This window comes from Nicotiana tabacum, chromosome 3 (genome assembly GCF_000715075.1).
Source record: "Nicotiana tabacum cultivar K326 chromosome 3, ASM71507v2, whole genome shotgun sequence".
Lineage (NCBI taxonomy): Eukaryota > Viridiplantae > Streptophyta > Magnoliopsida > Solanales > Solanaceae > Nicotiana > Nicotiana tabacum.
The window spans coordinates 182,497,190-182,509,768 of record NC_134082.1 but is presented as its reverse complement, the minus strand read 5'-3'; the positions used below and the strand labels follow the sequence as shown (position 1 = coordinate 182,509,768).

Below are 12,579 nucleotides of genomic sequence, written 5' to 3'. Positions count from 1 at the left end.
TGGAAGTGGAAGAGAGTTACCATGGATTTTGTGAGTGGTCTTCCTCGTACTTTGAAGAAATTTGATTCTATTTGGGTGATTGTGGATCGGCTGACCAAGTTCGCGCACTTCATTCCGGTGTGTACTACTTATTCTTCGGAGTGGTTGGCAGTGATATTTATCCTAGAGATTGTGCGATTGCACGGTGTTCCAGTTTCCATTATCTCAGATAGAGGTACTCAGTTTACTTCCCAGTTTTGGAGGACTTTTCAGTGAGAGTTGGGTACCCAGGTGGAGTTGAGCACAACATTTCATCCTCAGACGGACGGACGGTCCGAGCGTACTATTCAGATATTGGAGGATATGTTGCGTTCCTGTATGATTGATTTCGGAGGTTTTTGGGATGAGTTTCTGCCGCTTGCAGAGTTTGCCTACAACAACAGCTATCAGTCCAGCATTCAGATGGCACTGTATGAGGCTTTGTAGATCTCCATTTGGTTGGTTCGAGCCCGGTGAGGCTAGGCTATTGGGGACAAATTTGGTTCATGATGCCTTAGAGAAGGAGAAGGTGATTCAGGAGAGGCTTCGTACAGCGCAGCCGCGTCAGAAGAGTTATGCGGGCCGGAAAGTTCGAGATGTGTCCTACATGGTTGGTGAGAAGATTTTGCTGAAGGTTTCGCCCATGAAGGGTGTTATGAGATTTGGAAAGAAAGGAAAGTTGAGTCCACGATTCATTGGACCTTTTGAGGTACTTAGGAGGATTAGGGAGGTGGCCTATATGCTTGCTTTGACACCCAGCTTGTCGAGTGTGCATCCGGTATTTCATGTTTCTATGTTCTGGAAGTATGTTGGGGACCCGTCCCATGTTTTGGATTTTAGCACGGTTCAGTTGGATGGTGATTTGACCTTTGATGTGGAGCCAGTGGCTATTTTGGGTCGTCAGGTTCGGAAATTGAGGTCAAAGGATATATCTTCTGTAAAAGTGCAGTAGAGAGGTCGGCCCGTGGAGGAAGCTACCTGGGAGACCGAGCGGGAGATGCGGAGCAGATATCCTCACCTGTTTGAGGCTTCAGGTATGTTTCTTGACTCGCTCGAGGACGAGCGTTTGTTTAAGTTGGGGAGGATGTGATGACCCGGCCCGTCATCTCATGAGTTACCGCCCCGTTTCCCCCATTTTTATGCTTCTTCATGTTTCGTTATCGGTATTCGGTGTTAGAGTTAAATCGGATTGGCTTTGATAGGAAATGAGACACTTAGTCTCTTTAAGGAAGGCTTGTTTTGGAAAAAAGTCAACCAGATATTGACTATTGAGTTAGAGGGCTCGGATGTGATTTTCGGTGATTCAGTTAGCTTCGGAGGATGATATGTGACTTAGGAGTGTGATCGGAATTTATTTTGGAGGTCCGGAGTAGAATTAGGCTTGAATTGGCGAAGTTAGTATTTTGGCGAATTCCGGTTGGCAGGTGAGATTTTGATACGGGGGTCGGAATGGAATTCCGAGAGTTGCAGTAGCTTCGTTAGGTGATTTTGGATGTGTGTGCAAAATTTTAGATCATTCGGTGGTGTTTTGGTCGGGTTTTTGATCAAATGCGTATTTCGGAAGTTTTTAAGAAATTAGGCTTGAATTCGATGAGTTTTGGGTAATTTAATGTTGTTTGAGGTGTTTTGATGATTGAAAGAGGTTTGAATAATGTTATGAATTATGTTGGCATGTTTGGTCGGGGTCCCATGAGGCTCGGATAAGTTTTGGAAAATTTTTGTCGTTTGAGCATAAGCATGTAATGATCCAAAGGTCCATTTTTAGTTCTAGAGATCGAAATTTTATTTCGAGATTTCCAGAATTTAAATAATGAATTATAGGAGTGATCTAGAAAGTTTGGTCTAATTTCATCAAGTCGCGATTGGGATTTTGACACGAAACATGAGTTAATTGTTTAACGAGCGAAATGTATATCGCACTGAGCAAACGAGCTCCGAATTAAGTTTCGATTGAAGGACTATGTTCGTTATTTGTGACTCATAGGAATAAGAATCATCGAAATCCGAGTTCGTATGATGGAGTTAGAGCCATTTTAGTAAAAAGAAAAGTGCTGCAATTTCTTTGGTTGTTGTTGTTTTTTTAGCAGCGTGAACAGTAACCGCGCGGGTGAACAGTACTTCCGAAAAATTCTGGGCATTGAGTTTATAAAACACTTCATCCGCGATTTTGGGTCATTTTTTCTCCATGGTTGATCATTTTGAGAGCTTCTTGGTAGAGATTAAAGAGGGATTCAAGGAGGAACGACTTGAGGTAAGTTTCTTGGACTTAGAACTCATTTTTATTGTGAATTCCACCTAGAGATTCATGAAATATAAGCCTACAAATCAAGAACTAGGGCTTGAATTTTGAAACCAAACAATTAGGATTTGATGGGTCATTTGAACTCGGATTTGGGAGTTCTTGGTATGTATAGACTTGTGGAGAGATAAGGAATCCGGTAATGTTAATTTTCTGATTTTTCGAGACGTGGGCCCAGGGCTCGGGTTTTGTCAAATTCGTGAATTTTGATATTTTTCGATTGCTTTCGATTGGGTATTGTCTCTTTAGCATAATGCGATATATTCGTTGTGATTTTGGGCAGATTCGTCGCACGAGGAGGGTAATTTGAGAGGCAAGGGCATAACAAGCTAGACTTTGACCGTCTTGAGGTGAGTAATTGATGTAAATGATGTCCTGAGGGTTTGAAACCCCGAAATTTCACATTGTAACGCTATATTGAGGTGACTTGCATGCCGGATAACGGGCGTGGGGTAGAGCACCATTGGGGATTGTGACTTGGTCCGTCCCGAGAGATGTTTGTACCGTGTTTTCTACTTGAACTAAATTGAGAATCATCCTTACTTAGATTTAATTGTTACATTTGGGCTTCTTGCCAATTATTTGAATCCTTCAGGGATTGATATCACTGCTTTCGTATATTTTGCATATCATTTGACCTTAGTCCAAGGTTTTAAATACTGTTATGCAAACTCAGCCATCTTTCTAAGATTTAAAAACTTAAATAATATTTCTAAATGATATTTCGGGCTGAGAACTACTGTTTTACAAATGCCCAAGGGGCTTATGATGGTTTCTGGACTGAGCATGGATCGGGCTGCACGCCGCAACAGTATTACATTGATATTGAGGCTGAGAGCCTAGTTGAGTACATTGATATTGAGGCCGAGAGCCTGATTGATTATACTGAGATTGATATGAGGCCGAGGGCCTAGATTTGATGCCACGAGATGGATTGATATTGCGCTTGGGCTGTAGGAGCCCCTCCGGAGTCTGCACACACCCCCAGTAAGCGCCGTCGACGATAAATAAATGGATGGCTCGGGCTGCACGCCGCAGTGGGTACTAGAGTGTACCATCATATGCATTGCATTGCACTCATGCATTTGTTTTTATCGATTATACCTGTCTCAGTATTTGGTACTTTGATTTAATTGACTTGTTGCTTTACTATTTGTTGTTCTAAACTGCCAGTTATAGTTTACTTTGTATTTTTCCATGATTTCTTATTCTCAACCTTTATTTATGTTTATTACTCACTGGGTCGGAGTACTCACATTACTCCCTGCACCTTGCGTGCAGATCCAGGTACACCACAGGCTGAGTGAGGATTTGTTTTGCTGAACAGCAGTATCCAAGAGTATTGAGGTAGCTGCATGGCATTCACAGCCTTGATCTCTCCCCTCTATCTCAATCTTTTATTCCGCATTTTTCCTAGACAGACTTGTAATAGGTGGATATTCTGTATTAGAGGCTCATATTCGTGACACCGGATTCTATTGGGCTATGGTGTTGTATTTTAATTGAACTTCCGCAGATTTTATTATTAATTATACACTTGAATGTAATGACTTAGTAAATTCTCTGTCATATTTATCTATAATCTGAATAAGAATTTGGGTTAATGTTGTTGAATGGTCGGACTTGCCTAGCAGTGTGTTGGGCGCTATCATAACCGGGGTTGGGGTCGTGACATTTCTTAATCAAGCACTAATCGATGTTGTTGCAAGAAGGTATATATTACGTTATAAGTATGTACTAATGTGAATGTTCGAAACTCCAAATTGGTTGGTTTTAAAAGAAGGCTAGTCATTATATAGTCTGTTTATATTTGTGGGGTTGTAGTATTCCAATAATGATAAATGGATTCATATCATGTTGTAATTAAATTTCTTGACATCTGTTAGTGTCTTAGTCCATTTCCAATTTTCATTTAGACAAGTTAATTACCTCTTATTGATTTGGTTTGTTGAACGATCATTGAATTGAAAAGTGAGTAGATTAGTACATATGCAAACGAATATGTATGTACCTACCAAAATAATAGGTTCAACTTATTAGTTTCAAATGGCCGTGTTTATTGAATGATTTGGAGTTGAATAGAATGTCACATCTTTAATTTAATTTGTTTGTTTGAGATGAATATCTTTGTTTGTGCAACAATTGATTGAATACATCCTTGTCCGAAGTTGTCTACTTTTAACACTTTCTCCCATATAGAATGCTATGAGATTAGTTTTTCCTTTTCTGCACAATATTAAATATCAATTCCACTTCTATGAACTTTTAGTCACAAGATAAATTGTACACGAATCTGAAATTGTAAATGGATGATCTAATTGAGTATGCAATTCTAAAATGCAAGGACAGTACGCATGGTGCCTTCTTTGTTTGGAATTGAGAAGAATTGGGTAACGTATTTAATAGATAAATTATTGTGATTATGTACACATCCATGTGACATAGTTATAATCTTCATACCAATTTGGAGTATGCGTTTGCGCAACCTCGATCAATTTCTTCTTGATAATAAAAATGGGTTTTCATGGGGTACTAACTAAATTTAGTTTATATAGTCCGAGGTGTGCCATCTACCATTAAATCACACATGGTCCTCGTATAAATTCCACACCCTAAATATAAAAATAACAAATATTCGTAGTTTGCTTTAGGCTCGATTTAGATTAGTATTGTGATTATGTATACGTTCGCGTAACATAATTGCGAATTTAACTCTAAAAAAGACTCGAGGGATGCGTTCGCGCAAACTCAATCAAATTTTTCTTAAATAAATAAACAAAGTGTTATTAATTGTGGACACATTCGCGTGACATGATTTTTGACGCGCTAAAGGGAAAGAGTATACGCACGCGTAACTCAATTCTTTATTTACGAATAAATCAAGTGATTTAAAAAGCGGTTTAATAGTTGAAAAATGCACACATGTTTGAAAATGTTTTAAAATCAGATAATTAGGCCAATAATAATAGTTGAGCAACCATGCTAGAACCACGGAACTCGGGAATGCCTAATACCTTCTCCCGGGTTAACAGAATTCCTTACCCGGATTTCTGATTCACGGACTGTTAAGCAGAGTCAATTTTTTCCTCGATTCGGGATTTGAACCGGTGACTTGGGACATCATAAATTATCCCAAGTGGCGACTCTGAATTTTAATTAAATAATCTCATTTCGAATAATGTCACTTTAATTGGAAAAACTCCTCATATACCGTTCGGGTGTGTTAAAAGGAGGTGTGACAGAAATTAGTATATCTCTTTTAAGAATAAACAAAACGAAAAAGAAAAGCAATCCCATGTCTCATGTTCGATCAATTTTCTGCCAACTGAAAAACTCTCACCACATGGCTTCTGGAACGAAAGACCATGCTGATCATGGCCATGCCTAATGTTTGATCAAATTTAATTTCTCTTATGGTGAATAAAGGGAATATAAACTAAAGTAAACAGTAATAAAAATATTTTTTAAGACGACAAAACAGAGAGTCTGGAAGACCAAAATAGTGCAAAGAATCCCAAGTTTTAATAGCATAATTTTTTTTTGCTCCTGATAAAATGACTTTTGTTGAATATTTTGCAAGAAAATGCATAACTTTGAAGAATCATATAGTACAAAGTAAAAGGATATGATGTAAATAAAAAATAGGAAAAATTTCATATAATAACAACTAAGCTCCCTTCTCTACAATTTTATAGCCCATATTTTAATTTACAACCAATTAGCCTAAAAATAATAGGCTAAGATTCAACATCCAACTCCAATAGGTTCTAGAAATTACTATTTAATTTTAAAAAAAGATTGCTCAAGCTTTTAAGTTAATTTTCAAATCAGTAAATGTGACTCAAATATTAGTTCAACAAATCAAATCCATTTGGATGGTGAAAATTAAATTTTTAACAAGCTTAAATATGTGGGTTTAAATTTTGAATTTGATTTTGTGAGAAATTTGGAGTGGGTGTTATTTAGACTTGTTAGAAATAGTATAAGGATGTTGTATATAAAATATGAAGTCATGTAATGGAGATTTGGACTGGTTTTGAACAAGAATTGCAACTGAAAATCGTGAAAGAAGTTCGTTTACAGACGCTTGTATAAAAGTGTATAATAGTGTATAAAATGTGTTTATATACTCATATACACTATTATACAAGATTATACATAATTATACAAATAACTGACTTCGTCTTCTTCCTGACGTCTTTTATAAAATTTAACTCAAATCTACTCCAAATCACTTCAAATTTAAATTTTGAACTCCTTTTGATATTTTCAATCAATTGAAAAAATACTCAATCCAAACAACTAACAAACTCAAAAAATCCTATTTTCGAAAGCAAAGCTTTGAATGGCCTTCAATGGTGGATTTCTACTCTTCAATTTTTTTACATTGCAACCAGGTGACACAGGGTAAGAAGCAAAAATGGCGGAGGGCTCTTTGAAGCATATGTAGAAGATGTGAGAAGAAGAGAGAGTGAAAGAATGATTGTGAGAACACATATTTAACTTCATAGCTTTTAGAAGCAGGAGTTGTAAGAATATAAGTTTTAAATTTGCTAGTGCTTTTAAAATATGTACAATATGAACTAGTGGGTAAAACTTAAAAACATGGACTTTTTTTTATTATGGTGTGAAGTCATGTGTATTTTCTTATAATTCTTTCTAAAAAATATTGCAGACATAAGGGTGCAAAATGCAAACAAGACAGAAAATTAATTACTGATTTCTCTTTTGCGAAGAAAACTTGATCTAGGTTGACAGCGTAACTTGACCTTCCGCTCTTCCCCTATTAAAAACAGCTTTAGAGGAGATTAACCGTTTAAGCCACTTTTAAGAAGCAATTTTACTTATAGCCTGTTTGGTCAAGTTTGTCCAATTCAATAACCACTTTTTTTAAAAAGCTAAAGTATTTGACTAAACTTTTGGAAGGAAAAATAAAAGTACGTTAAAGTAGAAACAGAAACAATTTTGGAGAAGCAGAAAAAAAAAAATTCTCCAAAAGTACTTTTAAATTATTTTTTGTCGCTTGGCCAAACAGGCTCTTAGGCTCATTTGAGAGGAAATTATTTCCACTCATTGGAAATATAACAAATTCTTTGTTGATATTTAAAAAGATTAAATGTTATGGATCAAGAAAAGAAGCCAAAAAATTAATTAAAGTGGATCGAATGAAGTATACGGTAAGAAAGAGCAATATCGTGACGGAGAATTGGTCCGAAAAAAAATCACAAATTCGATCATCCCAAAAATATTGTGACGAATTCATAAAACAGACATAAATTCATCGCAAATTGACGAATTTTGTCATAAAATCATCTCAAATCCGTCATAATTAATATTCTTTCACAAATCTATGTCTTCTGGTAGTAAAATTATTGAGAGGGCTTGTTATAATTTTGTATTTGGTTCAATTTTTCGTTTCTTTTCTTAATATTTCAATCAAATAAGCTTCAGAACCTGCTATTTCCTAGCTTCTATAAATTCATTCCCTTTAAACTTCCTTCAACGCAGGTGATTAATTCAGTTAACAACTATGGCTGTTATTATTTCATCGAAGGTCCTACTTATACAACTTTTCGTTCTAGTACTTGGCTCATTCTCAAAGCTCAGCCATGGGGAGCTGTGGCTGGAACTCCCATTGCCTTTCGACTGGCCACCAGCGGAGATCCCATTGCCGGATATCCCATCGCCTTTCGATGGGCCTACATTCGTGCTACCGCCACCGTCACCATTGCCATCACCACCTCCGCCATCTCCATCACCACCTCCGCCATCACCATCACCACCTCCTCCGTCGACAATACCACTTATTCCTCCTTTTACCGGCGGCTTTTTGCCTCCTTTGCCCGGCTCTAAGCTTCCTGATTTTGCCGGCCTTTTGCCTCTGATTCCCAACTTACCTGATGTGCCTCCCATAGGTGGTGGTCCACCTGTTAACCAGCCAAAGCCGTCGTCACCATCACCCCTAGTTAAGCCGCCACCACCACCACCTTCACCATGTAAGCCATCACCACCTGATCAGTCTGCAAAGCAACCACCACAACCTCCTCCAGCAAAACAACCATCACCTCCACCTCCTCCACCACCAGTTAAGGCACCATCTCCATCTCCAGCAAAGCAACCACCACCTCCTCCACCGCCAGTTAAGGCACCATCTCCATCTCCAGCCACTCAGCCACCTACAAAGCAACCGCCACCGCCGCCACGTGCTAAGAAATCGCCTCTTCTACCTCCTCCGCCACCAGTTGCTTATCCGCCAGTTATGACACCATCTCCATCACCGGCTGCTGAGCCACCTATTATAGCACCATTTCCATCACCACCAGCGAATCCACCCCTCATTCCCCGTCGACCAGCACCACCAGTAGTTAAGCCGCTTCCACCTTTGGGGAAGCCCCCAATCGTCAGTGGCCTTGTTTATTGTAAATCCTGCAACAGCTATGGGGTTCCCACTCTGCTCAACGCCTCCCTACTCCAAGGTTAGTGTACTTCAAAACCTTTTCAGTACTTATATATTTTCAATACTTATATAATTTCAATTCTTATATATTTTTAATATACTAACACAGAAAGCTACAAGAATGAGAGGGGTTTAAATTATATATACCGTTATAACTTTACTCCTTTATTTTACAAAATTAAAGGGGTCTAGAATTAAATTTGGTGGGTTAAAATATCAAAAAATTTATTGATGAACTCGTTACACTTTTAAAATCATGGATTAACATTTACTAATTAATGCATTCTTTTTATTTAAAAGTTTACTAACTTATCACATATGTTGCTACTACTATTGTCCCTATTTATATGGCACGGTTCGAATTTAAGCGTCAAACTTCTTAATTTTAACTATAAATTTGGATATAAAAATAAAAATTTAAAAAAAATAGAGAAAAATAATGAGGTGGGGTTGGGGGCTAGTTGGGCGGGAGTGAATGTGTTGGTGATAAGGAAGAAAAAGAAAAGAAAATTATGGAGCGGAGCAAATAAATGGAGCGGGTCAAATATGAGGCGGATATATTATACTCATATTATATGAAGTAAAACCAGAAACCACATGGCCTAATAAAATAATGTCAACTCATTAAAAGCGGAGCCCATATCCACTGCCGTTAAATCGAGGGGTTAGCAATAAAAATAACCATGGGTGTATTTTTGGACCCAAAGGTAGACAGATAGTAATTCTAAATCATTTACCAAACGGATAGAATAATTTTGACCCTTTTTACGAATAAATTTTACATATTTGAAAATTGTGTTAAAAATACTTTAAATCATAATAATTAACAATTTAAAATATTTAAAGGTATTCAATAAATATATATAAAAAATTTATTTGACTCTTAAAATTCGAACTATACCATATATATTAATACAGGGAGCATAATGCTATATTTCGTCACGAAGTTGCTACGCTCCTAACCCATTGATTGAATGTCTCATTCGCCACAATTAGTATAGTTTTAGCTTGTACTTCTTCCGTCTCATATTATGTGTCGTGTTTCTCTTTACACACCCTTTAAAAAATATTAATTTGGAAAGGGATTAGACTATTCTACTTTTATTTATGTCTTAAGATATAATCTCTCTTCATTGAATATTTATTCTATTTATGTGTTTTCTCTATCTTCAAGAATAACTATTACTAAGGGTAAAAAAAAGAAAAAAACAATCAATTTTATCTTGAATTTCTAAAATGACAAATAATTTGAGACAACTATTTTTAGTAACAATGACTATTAATATGAGATGGAGGGAGTAACTTTTTACCCGGTTACTAATTATCACTTATCATAAAAATTTATACTCCTTGAGTTTCAATTTATGTGAATTTATTTGACTGGACAAGGAGTTTAAGGAAAAAGAGAAGATTTTTGAACTTGTGGCATAAAATGAGACACATATTTTATGTGACTATAAATCATTGCATAAACATAAATTATCAAAATAGCAGTCTTATATCAATTTTTCTCTTGGGATTGAGCTTACAAAATTCAATGGCAGGAGCTGTTGTGAAACTAATTTGCTACGGAAAAAAAACAATGGTTCAATGGGCCACGACAGACAACAAAGGTGAGTTTCGGATCATGCCCAAATCTTTAACCACAGCAGATGTTGGCAAGTGCAAGGTATATTTAGTGAAATCACCAAATCCAAATTGCAATGTCCCAACAAATTTCAATGGTGGAAAATCTGGTGGTTTATTGAAGCCTCTCCTACCACCTAAACAACCGATTACCCCTGCCGTTGTCCCTGTCCAACCACCCATGTCTGATTTATATGGTGTTGGACCTTTTATATTTGAAGCCTCCAGCAAAATGCCATGCGATAAGAATTGAGCTCCTCATTAACAGAGAATACAAGCCAGAAAGATGGGAATAATGTATGAGCATGAGTTTGTGATGGAATTTTTTTTCTTTTTTGTTCTATAGTTTATACAAGGAGACAGAAAACTTTGTACCACTATACAGAAATCAAATCAGTCGGAAAATTCAAAATCGAACTTATGAAAACTGAAAATATTGACTCCTGACTTGAAAGTCATCAATTATTTTGGGTATTTGAAACTACAATTTTTGTTTTTCTAATAGCGTACTGCCTATTTTTTAATTTTATATGACCTTTTTTTTTTTCTTTTAATCTATTTGATTTTTTTTTTTTGAGCTTTACTATATTTGAAATTATTTTAACATGCTCTTATAATCATAGAAATGTCAAAATATATTTAAATCATAAGTTCTAAGAATACTTTTGTATATACAAAATTTCTTATTTTTAAATTTATGTGCTATCAGACACCACCATATACATTGAAACAAATGCACAAACAAAAAAGATATAGATAAAAACATAAAGTGTTGATGTTAAAAGAAGGAGTTTATTTTGACAAGAAATAAATGTATTCATATATCTTGGCACAATTGTGATCGAGGAGATGAAAATCCTTGTTCCATTTCCTTCCTCCTAGTTTCAGGTGGAAGAAATTTTTGTCCACTATTTTATTCATGCTTCCTTTTTATAATTAACTAGTGAATTTATTTGCGGTTCACGCTATTGTAAAAGACAATGGTAAACTAATAAACTAATACTTCTATAATATATCAGATAAAAAAATAAAATTTTCTTGCACCGCATATATAACCGTGTTCTATAATTGATAAAATCCCAATACAACTATTTTCATTAGAATTATTTGTGGTATGAAGATGAGAATAAAAAGATGAGTGGTAGACAATTGTCCACATATTAATAGCGTGTTTCGCCAAGCTTCTTTTGAGGCAAAGATATCTTCTTCTTTTTTAAGTTTTTTTTTCCTTCTAAAATTAAGGTGTTTGGCTTTTTTCTAAGATTCTTGGTATGTTTAAAATGGCCGAACACTTTAATTTTAGAAAGTACAAGTAAAGCTTCTGCTTTACTCAAAAGCATAACTGCTTCTCACCAAGAATTTGTTTTAAAAAAAAACTTTACTTGTATTTTATTTTTCTTTTCTTCACTCAATCAACTGTCTCCCAGTATATTTTTCTATGTGAATGTAGGCCATTCTTTATATTCCGCTACTTATTTATATCGTATGATACATGCCATGAAATATAATAGGAAATAAAAAATAAATTTATATAAATCACAAACGTCGACTAAAATTTAGGAGCATTTGCGGAAAACCCACCCTGGATCGTTCCTCGTAATCCATTTAGTCAATCTCGTTGACCAGCATTTTGCTAACATAACTTCTATATTGTATAAGTCACTGCTAATGAAAAATGATGGTTAAATAGTACACCAAAACTTCCTGGTAAAAGCAATATATAAAGGTTGTAGAACAAATATAACCAAGTACTAATAATAATATTTCAAACCATAGAGGCATTGATATTATCACTTCAAACCAAATTTATACAATATTAACACATATCTAGTATAGACAATGACAAAAAAGGACCATACCATATTAGCTCTTAACCCAAACTATTTGTTTCTTGTATTTAATTTGTTGATCTTTGCATCAAGAAATTCATCATCATCTCGATTTGATTTTTCCTCTACCCACTCTTAACACCATTATTAACATGTCGGTCTCTCTCTAGAGTCCTTCAAGTAATTCAAATGAAAAATCAACAGGTTCCTGATTGCTTTCGAAAAGAAAAAATTGTTATTTAATTACATATTTGCATAACATATTGATGGAAGCTTCCTGAGGAAATCAATAAAGGCAAGTTACCTTTTTAGCGATGAATCCTTCTTTCATGATCTTTTATGTGCTTTGA

General features: G+C 35.7%; 1 protein-coding gene across 1 annotated transcript; it reads left to right on the top strand.

Moving 5' to 3' along the window:
* The first annotated feature begins 7,837 nt into the window (after positions 1 to 7,837).
* LOC107791848 (pistil-specific extensin-like protein) lies at positions 7,838 to 10,831 on the top strand. Its single transcript, NM_001325526.1, is given in 2 exon segments — positions 7,838 to 8,793; positions 10,319 to 10,831. Coding segments are annotated over 2 exon segments (1,281 nt in total). The 5' UTR covers positions 7,838 to 7,847; the 3' UTR covers positions 10,654 to 10,831.
* Positions 10,832 to 12,579: the final 1,748 nt, after the last annotated feature.